At 38.5% G+C, this 19,878-nt stretch overlaps 2 protein-coding genes across 2 annotated transcripts in view; one reads left to right on the top strand and one right to left on the bottom strand.

Annotated features, from left to right (window-relative positions):
* ece2b (endothelin converting enzyme 2b) overlaps nt 1-19,878 on the top strand; it is a 96,998-nt gene that overhangs the window by 14,157 nt on the left and 62,963 nt on the right.
* On the bottom strand, nt 11,349-18,925 carry LOC125248161. The gene is made up of 2 exons (XM_048159846.1): nt 11,870-18,925; nt 11,349-11,487 (listed from the first exon to the last, which is right to left on the bottom strand). The coding sequence occupies exon 1, from the start codon at nt 18,098-18,100 to the stop codon at nt 12,176-12,178; it is 5,925 nt and encodes a 1,974-aa protein (XP_048015803.1). The 5' UTR covers nt 18,101-18,925; the 3' UTR covers nt 11,349-11,487; nt 11,870-12,175.

Here is a 19,878-nt window from a genome sequence, read left to right as displayed (position 1 = left end):
AAACAGATCACCCAGTTAGATATCACTGCTTCATGTCACGTCAAGATCAAACTTGAAATGGACTGAAAGCTTGCTGACTGTGGGAGGTTTTAGTGCAATTAGCTCGGTGAAATTTAAAATACAGTTTGTGTGTGTGACAGACGGTGTTTACGGAGCATGACTGATGATCCAAAATATCCTAAGTTGACAATTAAAAAGAAAAACATCAATACACAAATAAAATATATTGTTTAAATTATTATTGCCTTTAGTTATTATTTTTGAATGAATGTAGAAATGCTTAAAACACTAACTTGATGAGATTGACTTGGTTTTGATAAATAGAACATTTATTAGAATACATTGTTAATGTAAAATTACAAAATAGAATTGCATTTGGTTTCTTTTTTGATGTAATGTAATGTTAACAGAGAAGATGTGTCAACGTTAAGAGTAATGCATGAATTTACATTGATTCATAAAAAAAAAATGTGCCTCCTCATTTCAGAACACCACTGCACGCCACTGATATATATGAATTTATTTATTCAGACACCTTGAACATTTCTTTCATTAATACAGTTTATTCACTCTAGTTTAAAAAATGGTAATAAAATATGACAAGATCTCAGAGTTAAACTGTGTCAGAAAGAATATTCTTGATTATGTCAGATAACACTTAAGCAAAACATGGTCAGGTTAAAGTGTCTGAATAATTTTTGGTTCCAGATTTTTATCAATTTTACTGGTAGTCCACTGTATGAAGAATATTTGGTATTTGGTAATACAGTATGTCAGTTTACTTTATTTTGCTATCCTCACTTACATAAATGAACTATAGTGTCCTGCACCCACTAGTAAAAAAATAAAAATAAAAAATAATATCTAGTGTCTGAATAATTTTTGGCTTTACTATATATATATATAGCAGTTTCCAACTGAAATGAACACAAGTGGTAGTAAAACATCAACTTTAATTCCTTTCCATGCAAATGATTACAGTGGCAGATCATCAGTTAAAGGTGCCCAAGAATGCTTTTTCACAAGATGTAATATAAGTCTAAGGTGTCTCCTGAATGTGTCTGTGAAGTTTCAGCTCAAAATACCCCATAGATTTTTTTTAATTATTTTTTTTAACTGCCTATTTTGGGGCATCATAAACTATACACTGATTTTGGCAGCGCCGCCCCTTTAAATCGCATGCTCCCTGCCACACGAGCTCTCGACTATATTACAGCGCATTTACAAAGTTCACACAGCTAATATAACCCTCAAATGGAGTGCTGTATGCATGCTTCGAATTATGTGAGTAAAGTATTTATTTTGATGTTTATATTTGATTCTGTATGAGTTTGAGGCTATATGCTCTGTGGCTAATGGCTAATGCTACACTGTTGGAGAGATTTATAAAGAATGAAGTTGTGTTTATGAATTATACAGACTGCAAGTGTTTAAAAATGAAAATAGTGATGGCTCTTGTCTCCGTGAATATAGTAAGAAACGATGGTAACTTTAACCACATTTAACAGTACATTAGCAACATGCTAACAAAACATTTAGAAAGACAGTTTACAAATATCACTAAAAATATCATGTTATCATGGATCATGTCAGTTATTATTGCTCCATCTGCCATTTTTCGCTGTTGTTCTTGCTGGCTTACCTAGTCTGATGATTTGGTTGTGCACATCCAGATGTTAATACTGCCTTTCCTTGTCTAATGCCCTGAACATGGGCTGGCATATGCAAATATTGGGGTCATACATATTAATGATCCCGACTGTTACGTAACAGTCGGTGTTATGTTGAGATCCGCGTGTTTTCCGGAAGTCTTTTAAACAAATGAGATTTATATATGAAGGAGGAAACAATGGGGTTTGAAACTCAATGTATGTCTTTTCCATGTACTGAACTCTTGTTATTTAACTATGCCAATATAAATTCAATATTTAATTCTAGGGCACCTTTAAGCAGTTACGTGCACAATACTTATGACCTCAAAACCTTTTACCATAGTGCATGATTTGCAAACTAAAACATTTTGATGTTTGCATCACATAATCAGTTCCATATGCATGGCATTTCAACTGTAGTAAACGTGCTCAGTAGCTCCCCTGATACAGCAGTGCACTTAGTGGAGCGCCGAGTATGAGTCCCGGGATACAGTTATGACTCAAGGAAACAAACTAAAATGGCACAGTTGCTTCAGCAAATATGTTTTTATTTCACATTTTTCAACACTATTGGTTTGGTTTAGTGCAGTATTTAGTGTAAGCTAACCTTTTAGTGCCACTCACAGGACATTTCATTTCTGAAATGTCACGACACTTAAAACAACCAAAGATAAAATGTTGCCTCATTCATATTTTGGAGAAAATTAAACACACTTTTAGCACCACTCTGTGGACATTTCATGTTGAAAGTGCCGTGAACAAGCAAGAACCACAGGAACATTTTTCCAATGAGTCTGGGTTCCATTTTACGCCATATTTTTGTGAAATGTACAAAGGGGATGGGGAATTACTTATGGTAATCAACAAGTGTGCATACAGTATTTATTATATTTAATGGTGAAGGCTTCTAAGTTGGTCAAATATTGAAATATTATAACTACCATAATATAAAATATTATAAATCTTTACTAATTCCTTAATTAAGAGATAATTAAAACATGACAGAAACTAAAATAAACTGAACATGTATCCCAGTGATAACATTTCTTTTTAAAATCTGTTGTTGTTTGCTATTATTAGAATAACCTTTATTAAACATTAACCAGCATTTAAAAAAAAAAAGAAAAAAAGAAAAAAAATATATATATATATATATATATTTTTTTTTTTTTTTTTAAGAGTCTAGGTGATGTCATTTCACAAGTGGGAGCATAGTATTTCATTTTAATTAAATTTCATGAAAACATGTATATGTGTATTAACCTTCATGTTCTTTTAAGATTGACTTTTCTGTTGTTTTCCCAGAGGCCCTAGTGATGAATGTATGAAGATAATGATAATAATTATGCAATTAACCTCTTATTTTCCCTTCGGATTCTTTTAATTTGTTCCTCTGACCTAATCAGAACCCACGAGAGAGACATTACTGAAGCTTTAATCTTGTGTTGTTTTACAAGGTAGACAGACTTTTATATATATTTTATATATATTATAGCGATCTTGTGTCTGCTCCTGTAGAAAAATAAAATCAAAATTGTCAGAAGTGTCTCTTCAATTTATACGTTAGTCAGTGTGAAAACTCATTGCATTTATTCATGCTTATCTGGCGCCTCTGAGACTCCAAACATAAGTAATGTAACATTTTTTCATAGAGGCCGTTTGAAGTGTGTTATCAAGTTGAAATTTTGTTTACAAACACTTCTCATAAGATTAGGATGACTCATGAAGTATTAACCAGATACTTTAATGTTAATTATGTTTTTGAGCTATTAAAACAGAATATGAAGGTTAAGCGAGTAAATGGGGTCAGAATTGATTTCTAGGGACCGTCTGTCCTGACCAGCTACTTTATCCATCTGCATTTGTCCTTCAACACTGCCGCTGTTGTCTTTACCCTCTTTGTTCACGTTATACCTACTCTTAACTTTCTTTTTCATTTCTCTGTGTCCCCATTATTCCCCCATGTTGCCATTGTTGGCTTGTTTAACATTCTGCCAGCTCTGCACTGCAGTACCTGAGACCTGGCATGAAAATGACAGAGGAGAGAGAGAGAGAGACGAGGTTTGGCTTTGCCCGCTGCGATCTCTCCTTGTCAGCTGTGAAGAACTCAATTCCTCTTCCTCTTAATCACATCCTCCCGCAGTAAATTTACAGCTTATGTAGATCGCTTACAGATTGCTTATTAGATCTGAACATTATTATGATTTGTTCTCTACATTTTTTGCTCATTCTTTTTACAGACTGTATTTTGTCTTGTTTTGCAGTTTATGTTAAACATAAACTGTTCATTTAAAATTTAATTGTTTGACATAGGATATTAATATTTTATTTAGTTAGTTAATTAATTTATTATTATTATCATAATAGTGAATTTTATTCATTTTTTATGCTTAAACATTTTTTGGTAAAAATACATTTAATTCAAGATATATTCTGATTATGTGAAGCACTTTGAGCTGCATGTAATGTATGTAAGGCGCTATATGAATAACATTTTATTCGTTTTATTATTTAAACTTTTACACATTTTTATTATTATTCTCCGAAAAGACATTATTTCTTCTCAAGTAAATTTAACCTGTTGTTTTAGGGTGTTAGATACTGGACTGCTACAAAAATAATAATTAAGAAAATGTGTTTTGCAGTGTAAGCTTTCTGTGCACAAACACCTGTGTGAAAGCTTAGACAACAGGAGGGAAGCGATTTGAAGTCTGTCAGGGTTGCACAAGCAGAAATCCACAGGAAGACAGGAAGTAAGCAGTTAATAGATGACGATATGCTGTGAAGAACAGCTCCACAGCAGAGTGTGACGTTCGGACGGCTCCCTCCCATGATTCCTGTGGTGCATTTCCACTGTAGCTCTGAGGAAAGCTGTATGTGTTTGCATAATTTGCTTATTATGTGCACAGAGTCCTACATATTCCTTTCAAATGTGCATTTAACAGTTTGTGGTTTTTTTTTTATTTATTTTTTTAAGAATCATTGTCTGATGCTCAAGTTAAAGACTGAATCTGTAGGTAATCCTGTTTCAAAGAAAAAGAGCACATGCAAACCCATCAAACACTCTTTCCACTGTCTTTTCTTTTCCTTCCTTCCTTCCTTCTGTTTTTCCTCCGTTCCTCCCATCTTCCTCTCGCGGTCTGCGTGCGGGGAGTGAGGTAACCTTGATGCCCAGATGAGTGACGTCATTCGGGCTCCGTGGGGAATATACTCTCTCTCTTTCTCAGAATCACACAAACACACACTCAGTGTGGTTCTTTTCGTTTAATCGATGACACAGTCAAGCAGAGGGTGGCATAGCAAACGGAAAAGAGAATGTACATTCTCATTAGCAGATGCCCTTATTGTGCATTCACACTGCTGCTGAACATGGCTTAAATATATTTTTTCCAGTGTGAACGGGACAGATCATATTGAATCTGATATTTTCAGTTCTTGCAGTTATGACAGTAATGCAGTACAATAATCTAGTCTTGAGGTCAAGAATGCTTGAATTAGCTTTTTGGAATTCAAAGGGTTCACCCAAAAATGAAATTTCTGTCATTTATTACTCACCCTCATGTCGTTCCACACCCGTAAGACCTTCGTTCATCTTCGGAACACAAATTAAGATATTTTAGTTGAAATCCGATGGCTCTGTGAGGCCTGCATAGGGAGCAATGAACACTTCCTCTCTCAAGATCCATTAATGTACTAAAAACATATTTAAATCAGTTCATGTGAGTACAGTGGTTCAATATTAATATTATAAAGCGACGAGAATATTTTCAAAAAAACAAAATAACGTCTTATTTAGTGATGGCCGATTTCAAAACACTGCTTCAGGAAGATTCAGAGCATAATGAATCAGTGTATCGAATCATGATTCGGATCGCGTGTCAAACCGCCAAACTGCTGAAATCATGTGACTGTGGCGCTCTGAACCGCTGATTTGATTTGCTGATTCATTATGCTCCGAAGCTTCCTGAAGCAGTGTTTTGAAATCAGCCATCACTATATAAGTCATTATTTTGTTTTTTGGCGCACCAAAAATATTCTCATCACTTTATAATATTAATATTGAACCACTCTACTCACATGAACTAATTTAAATACGTTTTTAGTACATTTATGGATCTTGAGAGAGGAAATGTCTATGGAGGCCTCACTGAGCCATCGGATTTCAACAAAAATATCTTAATTTGTGTTCCGAAGATTAACGAAGGTCTTACGGGTGTGGAACGGCATGAGGGTGAGTAATAAATGACAGAAATTTCATTTTTGGGTGAACTAACGCTTTAAGAGATAATGTTATAATTTAGTGATATTTCTGAGATGGAAAAATGCTGTTTTACAAATGCTAGAAATGTGGCTTTCAAATGACAGATTCTTATCAAACAGCACATCTAGGTTCCTAACTTTAGAGCAAGACCTTGACAGTTGATATTTTTGGTTCAATAATTAATACCTCAGTTTTTAATCTGAATTAAGTAATAGAAAATTATCAGTCATCCAGCTTTTAATATCATTCTATGCACTCAGTTGGAGAATTGGTAGGTTTTGTCTGACCTCAAGGAAATATAGTGCTGCGTATCTTCAGACAAAAGCAACGGTCCTAGTACAGAGCTTTGTGGTACACCATACTGAAATTGTGATTCATCTTTATTTATTATCTGATTATAACAGTCAAATAAGATTTAAACCATGCTAATACCATTCCACTAATGCCAACATAATTTTCAAGCAATATTGTGGTCAATAGTATCAAAGGCAGCATTAAGCTCCAGAAATACTTAAAGAGATATACAACCATGATCGGATGATAAGAGCAAGTCATTTCTACTCTTATCAAACTCTCATGAGAGCAGCTTGGGTGCTGTGATATGGTCTAAATCCTGACTGAAATTCCTCACAGATAACATTTCTCTTCAAATAGATAAATATGTATTTGGTTTTTCACCATTTCACTAGCAGCACTCAAGCTGCATGAACTACGCAAGTTTGTTTCGATCCTGATGATTATGTTCTCCAGCATGTACATGATCAGTGTCACAAAAGTGCTTATTTTATTAGTGGCCTAAAAATATTAAATGAACTCATCTGGCAGAAACCTTTATCTAAAGCAGCTTAAATTGCATTCAATGTATACATTTTATCAGTTCATGCATTCCCTGGGAATCAAGCAACTGACCTTGGTATTGTTAAGCACAATGCTCTACTGTTTGAGCTACAATGTAACATTAATTAAAAAAAAAAAAAAATCCCAAATTTCAGTGTGGTCTCTGTAAATCTAACTGGACATTTATCATAATTTTGTGCTTGAATGTATAAAGAAACAGAAAGGTGCAAAACGGTGTGAGACTTCATTTAAACAGTAACAATAGATGTTAAAATGTGTAATGAAGACAAATTCAAAGGTTCTTCTTAATAGATATGATTTTTGTCATTTATGAAATTATATTACAAGTAATTATAAATTATATTTTAAATCAGAATTAGGCAACACTTATGTGTCTTTTTATCTGTCCACTTTCTTTCTTTCATTCAGTCAGTCAGTCAAATTGACCCAAGCTCTGCAGTCGACATGAAATTAATAAATACCATATTTATTTCCTTAAAGGTGCCCAAGAACATGTTTTCAAAAGATGTAATGTAAGTCTAAGGTGTCCCCTGAATGTGTCTGTGAAGTTTCAACTCAAAATACCCCATAGTTTTTTTTTTATTAATTTTTTTAACTGCCTATTTTGGGGCATCATTATAAACGCGCCGATTTATGCAGCGCGGCCCCTTTAAATCTCGTGCTCCCCTCCCCCGGAGCTCGCGCTTGCCTTAAACAGCTATAAACAAAGTTCACACAGCTAATATAACCCTCAAAATGGATCTTTACAAAGTGTTCGTCATGCAGCATATCAGATCATGTGAGTATAGTATTTATTTGGATGTTTACATTTGATTCTGAACGAGTTTGATAGTGCTCCGTGGCTAAAGCTAACATTACACACTGTTGGAGAGATTTATGAAGAATGAAGTTGTGTTTATGAATTATACAGACTGCAAGTGTTTAAAAAATGAAAATAGCGACGGCTCTTATCTCCGTGAATACAGTAATAAATGATGGTAACCACATTTAACAGTACATTAGCAACATTCTAACAAAACATTTAGAAAGACAATTTACTAAAAATATCATGTTATCATGGATCATGTCAGTTATTATTGCTCCATCTACCATTTTTTTGCTATTGTCTTTGCTTGCTTACCGAGTCTGATGATTCAGCTGTGCACATCAAGACGTTTATACTGGCTGCCCTTGTCTAATGCCTTTCATAATGTTGGGAACATGAGCTGGCATATGCAAATATTGGGGGAGTGCACCCCGACTGTTACGTAACAGTCGGTGTTATGTTGAGATTCGCCTGTTCTTCGGAGGTCGTTTAAACAAATGAGATTTACATAAGAAGGAGGAAACAATGGAGTTTGAGACTCACTGTATGTCTTTTCCATGTACTGAACTCTTGTTATTTAACTAGGCCAAGATAAATTCAATTTTTGAATCTAGGGCACCTTTAATGAAAATTCTTAGCTTTTTGTGAATGATTCACCAGTCCAAAAATGTTTGTCTGCATAATCAAAATGTAAAAACTTGTTCCGCCTGTGACACAACATTCCCTTTTTGGCTGATGTCACCAATCTCCCTTTATTCTCAACCCCTCCCTTCAAACAACCTTCCTGCATTCTACTCGAAAACACCCACATTTATGATCTAATCGATTCTGTGCAGATCAGATCAAGTCCAGCCTCCCATTCTTCAACAGTGACAGTCCTGTTAGTCCTGTTAAATGGGTTGCAGATGGCGTTTCACGTTGACTTGATTGTCAAAAACAATATTTTATAAAAAAAAGCTGCTATCATCAGGTCTTCATACATTGTGCTTATTGGTTTACAGTGAAAGGGGGGCTCGTGTGAAGTGCGCTCAAGTGTCTAACTACTTCAGGGCATGTTGGGCCGCCGGCACAGAACAGAATGGCCTTTTGTACCACAACAGTACGACTCTCTGTCCCTGTACCCTTCAGCCGGCCACAATGGAAGCCCCCTCTAACGGTGCAGAAGTGTTAGCACACTCTGAGCAGGCAGCCTGAATGAAGTCCCTATGAATGAGCGGCCAGAGGACTGTGGGAATAGGGGGTGGTGAGGCGATTTTGAATGGGAGTTACTGTGGAGCGAATATATACCGAGGAAAGGAAGGGTTGTGGTTTGTTTTTATGTGGCACTGTATGTCTCGGTGGATACTCTAAATAGATTAATGTGAATGTATGTTACTGTAAATTGAGATGGTTGAGTCCATGTTATTTTGGCTTTTAATTCCTTTTTCTCTCTCTTTTAAAAGAAGAGTTCACCCCAGATTAAAATTCTGTCATTATTTACTCACCCTTGAGTCATTTCCAAAATGACCTTCTTTCTTCTGTGGAACACTAATGGGGATATTGAAACCAATGATTCAGAAATATAGTGTCAAATTAGTTTTGCAGTCATTTTGGTTCATTTTATGGAGTTATTTTATACATTTTTGGAGCATGATAGCTAATAGTCTCCAACCATTTGAGCTGTATAGAAAAGGGCAACATTAACTTTCTGCTAAACATCTCATTTTGTGTCCAACTTTAGGTTTGAAATTATACAGACATGAATGATGCCTCAAACCATGTGGCTTGTTTCTTTTCTAAACAATCAGACTACAAATTTTGAATTGGGGGATGAAATTTTTCACAAGCAAGATTTGAATTTGAGGTGCCTACATGAGCACAATGGCTTAATGTGTATAAATTATTGGAACTTTTTTTTTTTTTTTTGGCTAAACTGTCCCTGTTTTGGGGCATTTTAGTGGGCAGTCATCATTATTACATAAAAAAACTTGAGTAATTTGAATACATTTGAATAAACCTCTAACACTATGTATTAAAGTTGCAATGAATTAGCAATAGATCTTTTCATCCATATTGGGATGTACATCCAAATGTAACGAATTATCAAAAAGAAAAAATATAGGGCAGTTTTATCCATCGGTTGTTGATCGGATTTTTGAGATGTAGGCGTTGCATAGATAAAAAATATACAAGGATGAATCAGTCACAATAAGATCTACAATATGCATTTACAAAATAGTGTGAATTTTCATTCCATGCCAACTTCTCTCACAAAATTATTGTGTCCTCCCACAAAAATGTTTTCTTCGCAAAACTGTTGTGTTCCCCGAAAATCTTTGCATTAGCTTGTAAAACATTGATGTTTTGTTGCAAAACTATTGCGTTCCTCAAAAACATTACTGAAATATAGGGCCCTATTTTAACGATCTAAGCTCATGATCTAAAGCGTACAACGCAAGTGCACTTAGGACGTGTCCGAATCCACTTTTGCTAGTTTAAGGAGGGGAAAAATGGTTGGCGTACCTGGTGCATGGCCTAAAAGGGTTGCCCTATTCTCTTAATGAGTAATAGGTGTGTTTTGGGCGTAAAATGCAATAAACCAATCAGAGTGTCATCTCCCATTCCCTTTAAAAGCCAGTTGCACTCGCGCCATGGCGGATTCGCTATTTACATGGCGGAATTTGCAAGCAGAAAAACTGAACGCTTCTCTAGCGAGGAAACGGATCTAAGGTTAAAGAGCGCAAACAGACCATCTACTGGACAAGCTGGATTCCACCTAAGCATTTTTAGGTCCCACTTTATATTAAGTGGCCTTAACTACTAAGTACTTACATCAAAAAATAAGTACAATGTACTTATTGGGTTCATATTGAATTGCAAAACACTTTTGCTGCTATTGAGGTGGAATACGGGTAAGATTAGGGAAAACTTTGGTGGTATGGGTAGGTTTAAGGGTAGGGGTAAGGTGTAAGGGATGGGTCAACAGTGTAATTATAAATGTAATTACAGAAATTAATTACAGATATAATTACATGCAGGTGTTTTTAAGATATAAGTACAATGTAAAAACATGTATGTACACAATAAATGCATTGTATCAAATGATTAATTTAAATGTAAGTACATAGTAGTTAAGGCCACTTAATATAAAGTGTGTCCCATTTTTATCTTTATGCACACAATAATAATCTTTTACATTGCAATCCTTTTATTTTTAATATTTGGAATGTTTGTGTGCAGTCTACACGCGTTGTACACTCGCATATAGGCGCAAATTACTATCACCCCCTTTAAATAACAAAACAAATATTGCGCCATTGACTTTAGACCAGGTTTCAGTTGGTCAATGGTGAAGTCTATTTCAGTTGCCTCAAAATAGCAACACGCCAACAATGCACCTGAACACTCCTCATTGTCAGACCACCACGCCCATGGGCGCACAATTGGGCGCAAATGCGCTATTTAAACAACATGGCGCAGGACGTAAAAATGATAACTGTGTCGGGCTGAAACTAGCAAAAAACACTTGTGTCACGCCTGGCACTGTATGATAGGGCCCATAGTTTTTCTATTATTTCCATCACAAAAGTTTTGAGAGTAAATGCAAAGTTTCTCAGGGGAACACAAAAGTTTTAAAGGTGCCCAAGAATGCTTTATCACAAGATGTAATATAAGTCTAAGGTGTCTCCTGAATGTGTCTGTGAAGTTTCAGCTCAAAATACCCCATAGATTTTTTTTAAATAAAATTTTTAACTGCCTATTTTGGGGCATCATTAACTATGCTGTATGAAAGTTGTTAAGGTGTGGATCTTAATATAGGTGGCAACCGCTACAGATCGTCAAGGCAGAACAATAAATCACTTGGTCCATGTCCACAAAAAGGATTCTTTACTGTTGTCTTTGTTCATACATCAGTATGAGTGTGTGTGGTTCTATAAATGAACAATAATAACAATAATGAATATATATAATATACAATTATGAGGCAGAAACAATAATAACAATAGCAATGATATATAGCATACAGATTTGGACATAGTTAGAAGCCCAGCAGGTGTATATTTCCTCAGATTATACACATATTCACTTTAAATTAACAATCAAATAAAGCAGAAATAAAAATCTCCACATCATATTTAAACAGCTGCATTCAAAGTCTGTTATTCAGCGTGTCTTATGCTGAAATGAATGCGTGATTGAAGTTACGTGCGCATTGACGACTTCAAAGGGATTAGCGAACATTTAGTCTTGCAATATAACGTAGAACTAACTAGATCTAACAACAGATACATAATAGGGTATTTAACTACTTACTTTTAAGATGTACGCACACAGTATGAACAAAAATCAGCAAGAAATCGGACCAGATCAGCACGATCAAATGACGCAGTTTCAATACAAGTCTGGACACGAACAGTCTTTGATTGACATTCAGTTCTGCTGATTTAAACCAATGAAATTACAGAATACTAGTCAGGTGATTCAAAGATAATACGTGCATCCTGCAGTGCACTATAATAAATATCCAGCGGAGGGCGCTAACGTCATTATTAAAGCTTGGCCTTTTGTACAGCCGCCCCCAAATTTGTTTATCAAATTTGTAAATAAAGAAAAGGCACATTAGTCTTTGTTGGTGTCATCATGTAGGGCAGGTAGTTTAATCAGACGAGCTACAGGTCTTGTGTAACTTTTATCTTTGACATTAACTACAGCTGTACGAACTCGCCCATCTTGTCCAGGAATGACTTTGGCTACAGTACCTATTTGCCATAAGGCTCTTGGTGCTTGTTGGTCCACAATCATCACGACTTCACCAGTTTGAAGGTTTCCAGATTCTTTTTGCCATTTTTGTCGTTGTTGCAGGTTTGGAAGGTAGTGTTGTATGAAACATTTCCAGAAGTTTTCAATTAGAATCTGGCTGTGACGCCATCTCTTACGGCTGAGCATTTCTGATTCTGGGTAAACAACTTGTGGTAATGCAGAAGTTGGACGTCCCATGAGGAGGGAATTAGGTGTCACAGGGTCTATGTCTGCAATGTCTGAAGAAACATATCCCAATGGCTTGGAATTTAATATACCCTCTACTTCCACAAGTACCGTGATCAGTACTTCCTCTGGCACGGACTGAGAACCAAGAGAGGTGCGCAGTGCTGTCTTGATAGACCTAACCTCTCTCTCCCACGATCCTCCAAAATGCGGTGCATTTGGTGGGTTCAGACGGAAATTAATCTGCTGAGAAGCCAGATGCTCTTTCAAAGTTGGGTGAAGTGTATTGAAGGCATTCTGAAGTTCTGTGTTACCTCCCTTGAAGTTTGTTCCGTGATCGGAAAGCACTTCATATGGTTTCCCTCTGCGAGCTATGAACCTTCTTAATGACATAAGAAAGGAGTCTGTGTCAATGCTCGACAGAAGTTCAATATGAACCGCTTTGGTAGTAAGGCACTTGTACAGTATTCCCCAGCGTTTTTCACATCTGCGTCCAAACTTAACCTGAAAGGGCCCGAAACAATCAATGCCTGTTGAATAGAAAGCTGGACGAAACAGTCTAAGATTGGACTGAGGAAGATCTGCCATCATGGGAATTTCTGGCTTCCCTCGCCATTTCTTACATTCAAAGCAGCCACGCTGGTGTTTTTTCACTGCCTCTCTGCCTCTTATGATCCAATATTTCCGTCTCAGTTCTGCGAACACACGCTCGGGTCCTGGATGTAGCAGGAGGTTATCGTAATGTTGAATCAGAAGCTTTACGAGAGGGTGAGTAGGGTCTAAGACAATGGGGTGGACTGCGTTTGAGTCCAAATGGTTACATCTGCGTAGGCGTCCACCAACTCTGACTAATTTGGCTTCATGATCATACTCTGGGGCAAGAGTTAGAAGACGACTAGAATGAGATACAGGTTTATCTGACTGGAGCAGGGCTGTTTCTTCTGGGAAACTTTCAATTTGAGCTTGTCTCAGAAGTTCCTTTTCAGCTTGTGAATAGTCGTCAGCAGAGAGTTCACTTCCATCCGCCGCCCCATGAAGGGAAATAGCAGTAGCTTTAATCAGATCTTGAAGCGAATTATATTGAGAGATATCTGGGATGCCAGTTTGACTGGAGGATAATGCTCCACAGAAAGTAGAACTGCGGTGCTCTTGAATGTCGTCGCATACAACATCAAGTGGTTGTTTAGGCCAACTACTAACTGGCTGAGTTAAGAACTGTGGACCCTGACTCCATCGTCTTTGCTCTAAGAGTTTAAAGAGAGCGAGTCCTCTGGTAATGTCGTCGGCTGGGTTCAACTCTGAATTGATATAATGCCAGGACTTTGGGTCTGTAAGGTCTTGTATCTCAGCCACACGTGTTCCGACAAATACCTTGTAGTTGCAGGAGTCTGATTGGAGCCAAGTCAATACAGTTGTGGAGTCAGTCCAGTATAGTTCTTGATCAATCTTGATGGTCAGTTCTTTTCTCAAAGTGGCAGCCAGCTGAGCGCCAGTCAGGGCAGCACAGAGTTCGAGTCGTGGGATAGATTGTTGTCGTTTAGGTGCCACTCTCGATCTGGCAGCAACAAATGAAACTTGGGTCTCACCATGTTTATCACTTGTACTGATATATGCGACTGATCCATATGCACGTTCCGATGCATCACAGAATACATGGAGAATGCGTCTGCTACCTGATAGGTCGGTATTTGCTTTGGTGTAACATCTTGGGAACGTAACATGTGGTAGTTGCGTCAGCTCACTTTGCCAGGTCAACCAAGCTTGAAGTAGATCTTTGGGAAGATCTGGGTCATCCCATTCACGTTTCTTGTCCCATAAGCGTTGGATGATTATTTTGGCTCTTGTAGTGAATGGAATTAAGAAGCCTAACGGGTCATATTGACTTGCAAGGGTTTTGTAAATGTTTCTCAATGTTGGTACAGAATTTTCAGGTTGTTTGTGTTTGTAACCAAGAACATCTGAAGAGCACTGCCAGCGTAGGCCCAGAGTCATTTCTTGTGGGTCTGCTCCACTTTGAGTGAACCAAAGGTGACTGTTTGCAGATTTCAGGTCATCCGGGAAATGAGCGATGACTGATGGAGTGTTGGTGGCCCACTGCCTCAATTCAAAGCCACCATCTGAAAGGAGTTGCTGCATCTTTGTAACAAGATTCTGCGCTTCATCAGCTGATGGAAAACTTTGCAGCCAGTTGTCAACATAAAAGTTGTGCTCTACTGAGGCATGCACATCCTCTTCTGGTTTGCTGTGGTCATACACGTGTTTCTGCAAAGCAAATGTTGCGCAACAGGGGCTACAGACTGTACCGAAAGGTAATACCTGCCACTCATAAACAGTGGGGGCTTTTCCCTGGTCCAAGTTTCTCCAAAGAAAACGGAGAAAAGGTTTGTCTTCCTGCAGCAGACGCACCTGGTGGAACATTCCTTTTATATCACTGCTGATGGCGACTACATTTTCTCTGAAGCGCAGAAGTACTCCTAAGAGGGTTGGTCCAAGTGTAGGCCCAGGGAGGAGGTGGTCATTTAGGCTTGTCCCTTTGTGCTTAAACGAGCAGTTGAAGACAATTCTGTGCTTTTCATTGTGTTGAACAATGTGATGCGGTATGTACCATGTGTGATGGCTTCTCTCTGTCTCCTCTGATGTCAGCTTTGAGATGTAACCAGCATTTTCAAGTTTCTGCACCTCATTATTGTACACTGATGCAAGATCCGTGTTCTTCAAAAGGCGTTTTTCTGTGTTTCTTAAATGAGCGGTTACTGCTTCTTTAGCTGATTGCAAAGGAGGAAGATTTCTTTTCCAGAGGAGGGGTGTTGCATACCTTTGGATATCTCCGACTGCCAGCCTGATTGTTTTCTCCTCAAGAATTTGCACTGCTTCTGTATCTTGCCTTGATCTTGTGATCAGCTTTTCACTCCGATATGGAAGGATATCCATTTGCCACAATTTCTGTACATTGTTGAACAGTTCTGCTTCTGGAGACAAAGCGGAGGTTAACAGACACTGCTGTGGTGAGAGCTGACTGGCAAGGAACTTTGAGGGGCCCTGCAGAGTCCATCCAAGTCTGGTTTTTACAGCAGCAGGACCACCAGGGGGTCCAAGACGCACTGGTTCTGTGGCTGTGATTAAATGTGGGTAGTCCGAGCCAATAAGTAAGAGTGGTTGAGCCTGCTGCAGTTGGGGGATAGGCAGACCTTGCAGGTGTCTGTATTTCTTCTGGAGCAACTTAACAGGGTAAGTGTGTTTTGCGAGGCTCAGTTCTTTGGCTGTGAAAGCTCTCTCAATGGTGAAGGGTTTGTTCGGCTGAGACACAGAAGCTACGGAGAATGAAACAGCCGCCCCATGAACGACCCGTATGTCTTGTCTCACAGTACGGAGGGCGATATCTTCAGGAAGTCCTTGAAGACCAAGTTGCTGTGCTGCTTCATACAGTAACATTGTCCTCTCTGAACCGTCATCCAGTATAGCATATGTATCAAGTTCCTTCTCACCATTCCTCAAGATCACTCGACTGACTTTCAGAAGAACTTTACTGCTTGCAGTTGGCCTGTCCAGATACAAGGTCTCCACTGCTGAGTTCACAAGACAACTGTTCTCTGCTGAAGATTGTGCTTCATGTTTCACTTTGGCATTGAAGTCGTGCAGTATTTCTAAATGTCTCTTGTCACATTTTTTACATTTGGCTTTAAGAGTACACTGTGAGATCTGGTGATCACGGCCGCACTTAAAGCACTTGTGATTTGACTTCAGCCACGACTCCACTTGATCTTGATTCAGCAGTTTGAAGTTAGTGCACTGGTTGAAGAAATGCTGCATAGTATTGCAAAAGGGACAGTACTTCTTTGGTTTCTCCTTAGCTGCTGTAGCACTTGATGGTTTACTCTGTTCACCACCATGCAAGACATTAGCAAATTGTCGAACTGGCTTAGAATTTCTTTGCTGGTCTCTCTGCGGCTGAGAGTAGGCTCTGCTTGAATGACTAGCATACTGTGACTCATCCTCTTGTATTCTGAGCTCATATTCAAGCCAGTCACTGAGTTCTAGCAGTGTTGGAACTGGTATTTGAATGGGGTTGACAAACCTTCTGAAGTTTGCTTTAAGGTCATGAGGCAGTTTGGCAAGAAGACGTGCAACGTGTGACCCACATTTGAGTTCTGTCCATCCCTTTGCTCCAAGTTGGTCCAGCATTCCAACTAATGCACGTACTTTGAGGGCAAACAGTCTAAAAGATTTAATGTCACCACTCTTGATCTTTGGGCCATCCATCAATTCTGCAATTCTTTGTAGCGCGAGTTGATGTGGTTGACCATAAATTGCAGTTAGGGACCTCATAGTGTTGGTGTATGGGTACCTGCTGTTGACATACGAGTCTGCAATGAGCAAGGCATTCTCTTGTTTCAAATGATCAACCAGTATTTGGTACTTGAAACGTTCTGTAGACTCAGCAGGTAGCAAATTCTCCAATGCAATTTTGAGTCGAGCAAACTCTCTAGGATCCTCACTGCAAAAATGAGGAATTGTGGGGATGGGACCTCTGTAGGAGGGCTCTGCATGAGGATATGGAGAAGGAGGAGGACGGACTGGGTGGTATGGCTGATATGTCTCAGGCTGAGCATAATCTGCATACTGTCGTGGGGTCAATAGTCTCGGTTTGTCTGCATGAATAGGAGCTGGATGATCATAGTAGTCTGAGTGTCTCTCATAGCGTGCGTGATGAGTTAATGTATCCCTTGGAGTAAGTCTCTCATCTTGATAGACTGGACTTGTGGCTGAATAACCATGGTAAGTTTGCTGTCCATGTGGTTCAGTGGAAGGGATATATCGGACAGGTCTGCGGTTTAGACTATGATCTGTAAAAGTCCCATAAGTAGCTGCTATCTCTTGGCTGTAGGCTTGGGGCATAAACTGAACAGCTGCATGAGGATATGGAGAAGGAGGAGGACGTTCTTGATGAGCTAGCTTAGCATGGGCTTGAGTTAGTTCATAAGGAGAGAAAGGATGACTTGAAGTTGGCCGATTTGCAGAGCTTGGTAGTCTCAGTTCTCCTATGTTGTCAGTGAGATGGTCAATCTCTTTGTGACTGACTGAGTGAGAATGCAGAGGGTATCCTCGTGAATCTTCAGACAGTGCCCTCATGGGCTGAGGAAGATCGTCATGATCTCTAGACAGAACTGGCCTGCCCTCAATGGCTGCTGTATCTGGACTTGAGGAAAGAACTCTCTGATCCGTATCCATTACTTGCCTAGGAGAAGTCCGAGTACGTGGCTTTGGCTGCGGCAAACCTTGATATGTCTCCACGAATGAACTCCTTTCACTTGATCCTGTGCTTGTATCTTTTGTTGGTTCTGGTCCGCTTTCAGTATGTTGGAACTCTTTAAATGCAGGCCTTTTACCTTGTTCAGGTCCAGTGGCACCCTTTGTGCACTGTTCATCATCAGAATGAAGTGGCTGATGTGGCACAGTATAATCAACAAAGAAGTCATCCAAGTATCTTGGTGGGATGGCTTGTCGACGTGGTCGAACCACTGGTAGTTCTGGGGTAGCCTGTTTTTCCGTTCTGTACATGGTGATGCTGTAGTAGCTGCCTGATCCGGCTCGAAGGACCAAATTTTGTATGAAAGTTGTTAAGGTGTGGATCTTAATATAGGTGGCAACCGCTACAGATCGTCAAGGCAGAACAATAAATCACTTGGTCCATGTCCACAAAAAGGATTCTTTACTGTTGTCTTTATTCATACATCAGTATGAGTGTGTGTGGTTCTATAAATGAACAATAATAACAATAATGAATATATATAATATACAATTATGAGGCAGAAACAATAATAACAATAGCAATGATATATAGCATACAGATTTGGACATAGTTAGAAGCCCAGCAGGTGTATATTTCCTCAGATTATACACATATTCACTTTAAATTAACAATCAAATAAAGCAGAAATAAAAATCTCCACATCATATTTAAACAGCTGCATTCAAAGTCTGTTATTCAGCGTGTCTTATGCTGAAATGAATGCGTGATTGAAGTTACGTGCGCATTGACGACTTCAAAGGGATTAGCGAACATTTAGTCTTGCAATATAACGTAGAACTAACTAGATCTAACAACAGATACATAATAGGGTATTTAACTACTTACTTTTAAGATGTACGCACACAGTATGAACAAAAATCAGCAAGAAATCGGACCAGATCAGCACGATCAAATGACGCAGTTTCAATACAAGTCTGGACACGAACAGTCTTTGATTGACATTCAGTTCTGCTGATTTAAACCAATGAAATTACAGAATACTAGTCAGGTGATTCAAAGATAATACGTGCATCCTGCAGTGCACTATAATAAATATCCAGCGGAGGGCGCTAACGTCATTATTAAAGCTTGGCCTTTTGTACATATGCACTGATTTTTTTCAGCGCGCCGCCCCTTTAATTCGCGTGCTCCCTGACACACGAGCTCTCGATTATATTACAGCGCATTTACAAAGTTCACACAGCTAATATAACCCTCAAATGGATCTTTACAAGATGTTCGTCATGCATGCTGTATGCATGCTTCGAATTATGTGAGTAAAGTATTTATTTTAATGTTTATATTTGATTCTCTATGAGTTTGAGGCTATATGCTCCGTGGCTAACGGCTAATGCTACACTGTTGGAGAGATTTATAAAGAATGAAGTTGTGTTTACTTACTGGTTACTGGCTGCCCTTGTGTAATGCCTTTCATAATGTTGGGAACATGGGCTGGCATATGCAAATATTGGGGCGTACACCCCGACTGTTACGTAACAGTCGGTGTTATGTTGAGATCCGCGTGTTTTCCGGAAGTCTTTTAAACAAATGAGATTTACATAAGAAAGAGAAAGCAATGGAGTTTGAAACTCAATCTATGTCATTTCCATGTACTGAACTCTTGTTATTCAACTATGCCAAGGTAAATTCAAATTTTGAATCTAGGGCACCTTTAAGAGAAAACGTTTCATTACATTGTCCTATTAGAAGATATGTTAATGTTGCGAGCATGATTCAAACTTATGTTGCCCACATGAGCACCAGGGCTCAATGTGTCAGCATTTGCTAAACATTAATTTTTACTTCTCTCTTTCACTGGTTGTTACATCAATCTATTATAGGAACTCTCCTCTATTTTGCCAAGATGTCGAATGAAACAAGCTGCTGCCCCAGGCATTTTTCATAGGCGAAACTGTTTACTTTTCCCAACTATCATCAGCCCTTCAGAGAACTCCCCTGTTGATTCTCTCTCATCCCCTTATTTTTTTGTCTCAACCCCCCTCCTACTCTCACATACCCTCCTGACTGTGATTTTCAAACTCCCCTG

This window comes from Megalobrama amblycephala, linkage group LG16 (genome assembly GCF_018812025.1).
Source record: "Megalobrama amblycephala isolate DHTTF-2021 linkage group LG16, ASM1881202v1, whole genome shotgun sequence".
Classification (NCBI taxonomy): Eukaryota; Metazoa; Chordata; class Actinopteri; order Cypriniformes; family Xenocyprididae; genus Megalobrama; species Megalobrama amblycephala.
This window is presented reverse-complemented; position numbering and strand designations above follow the sequence as displayed.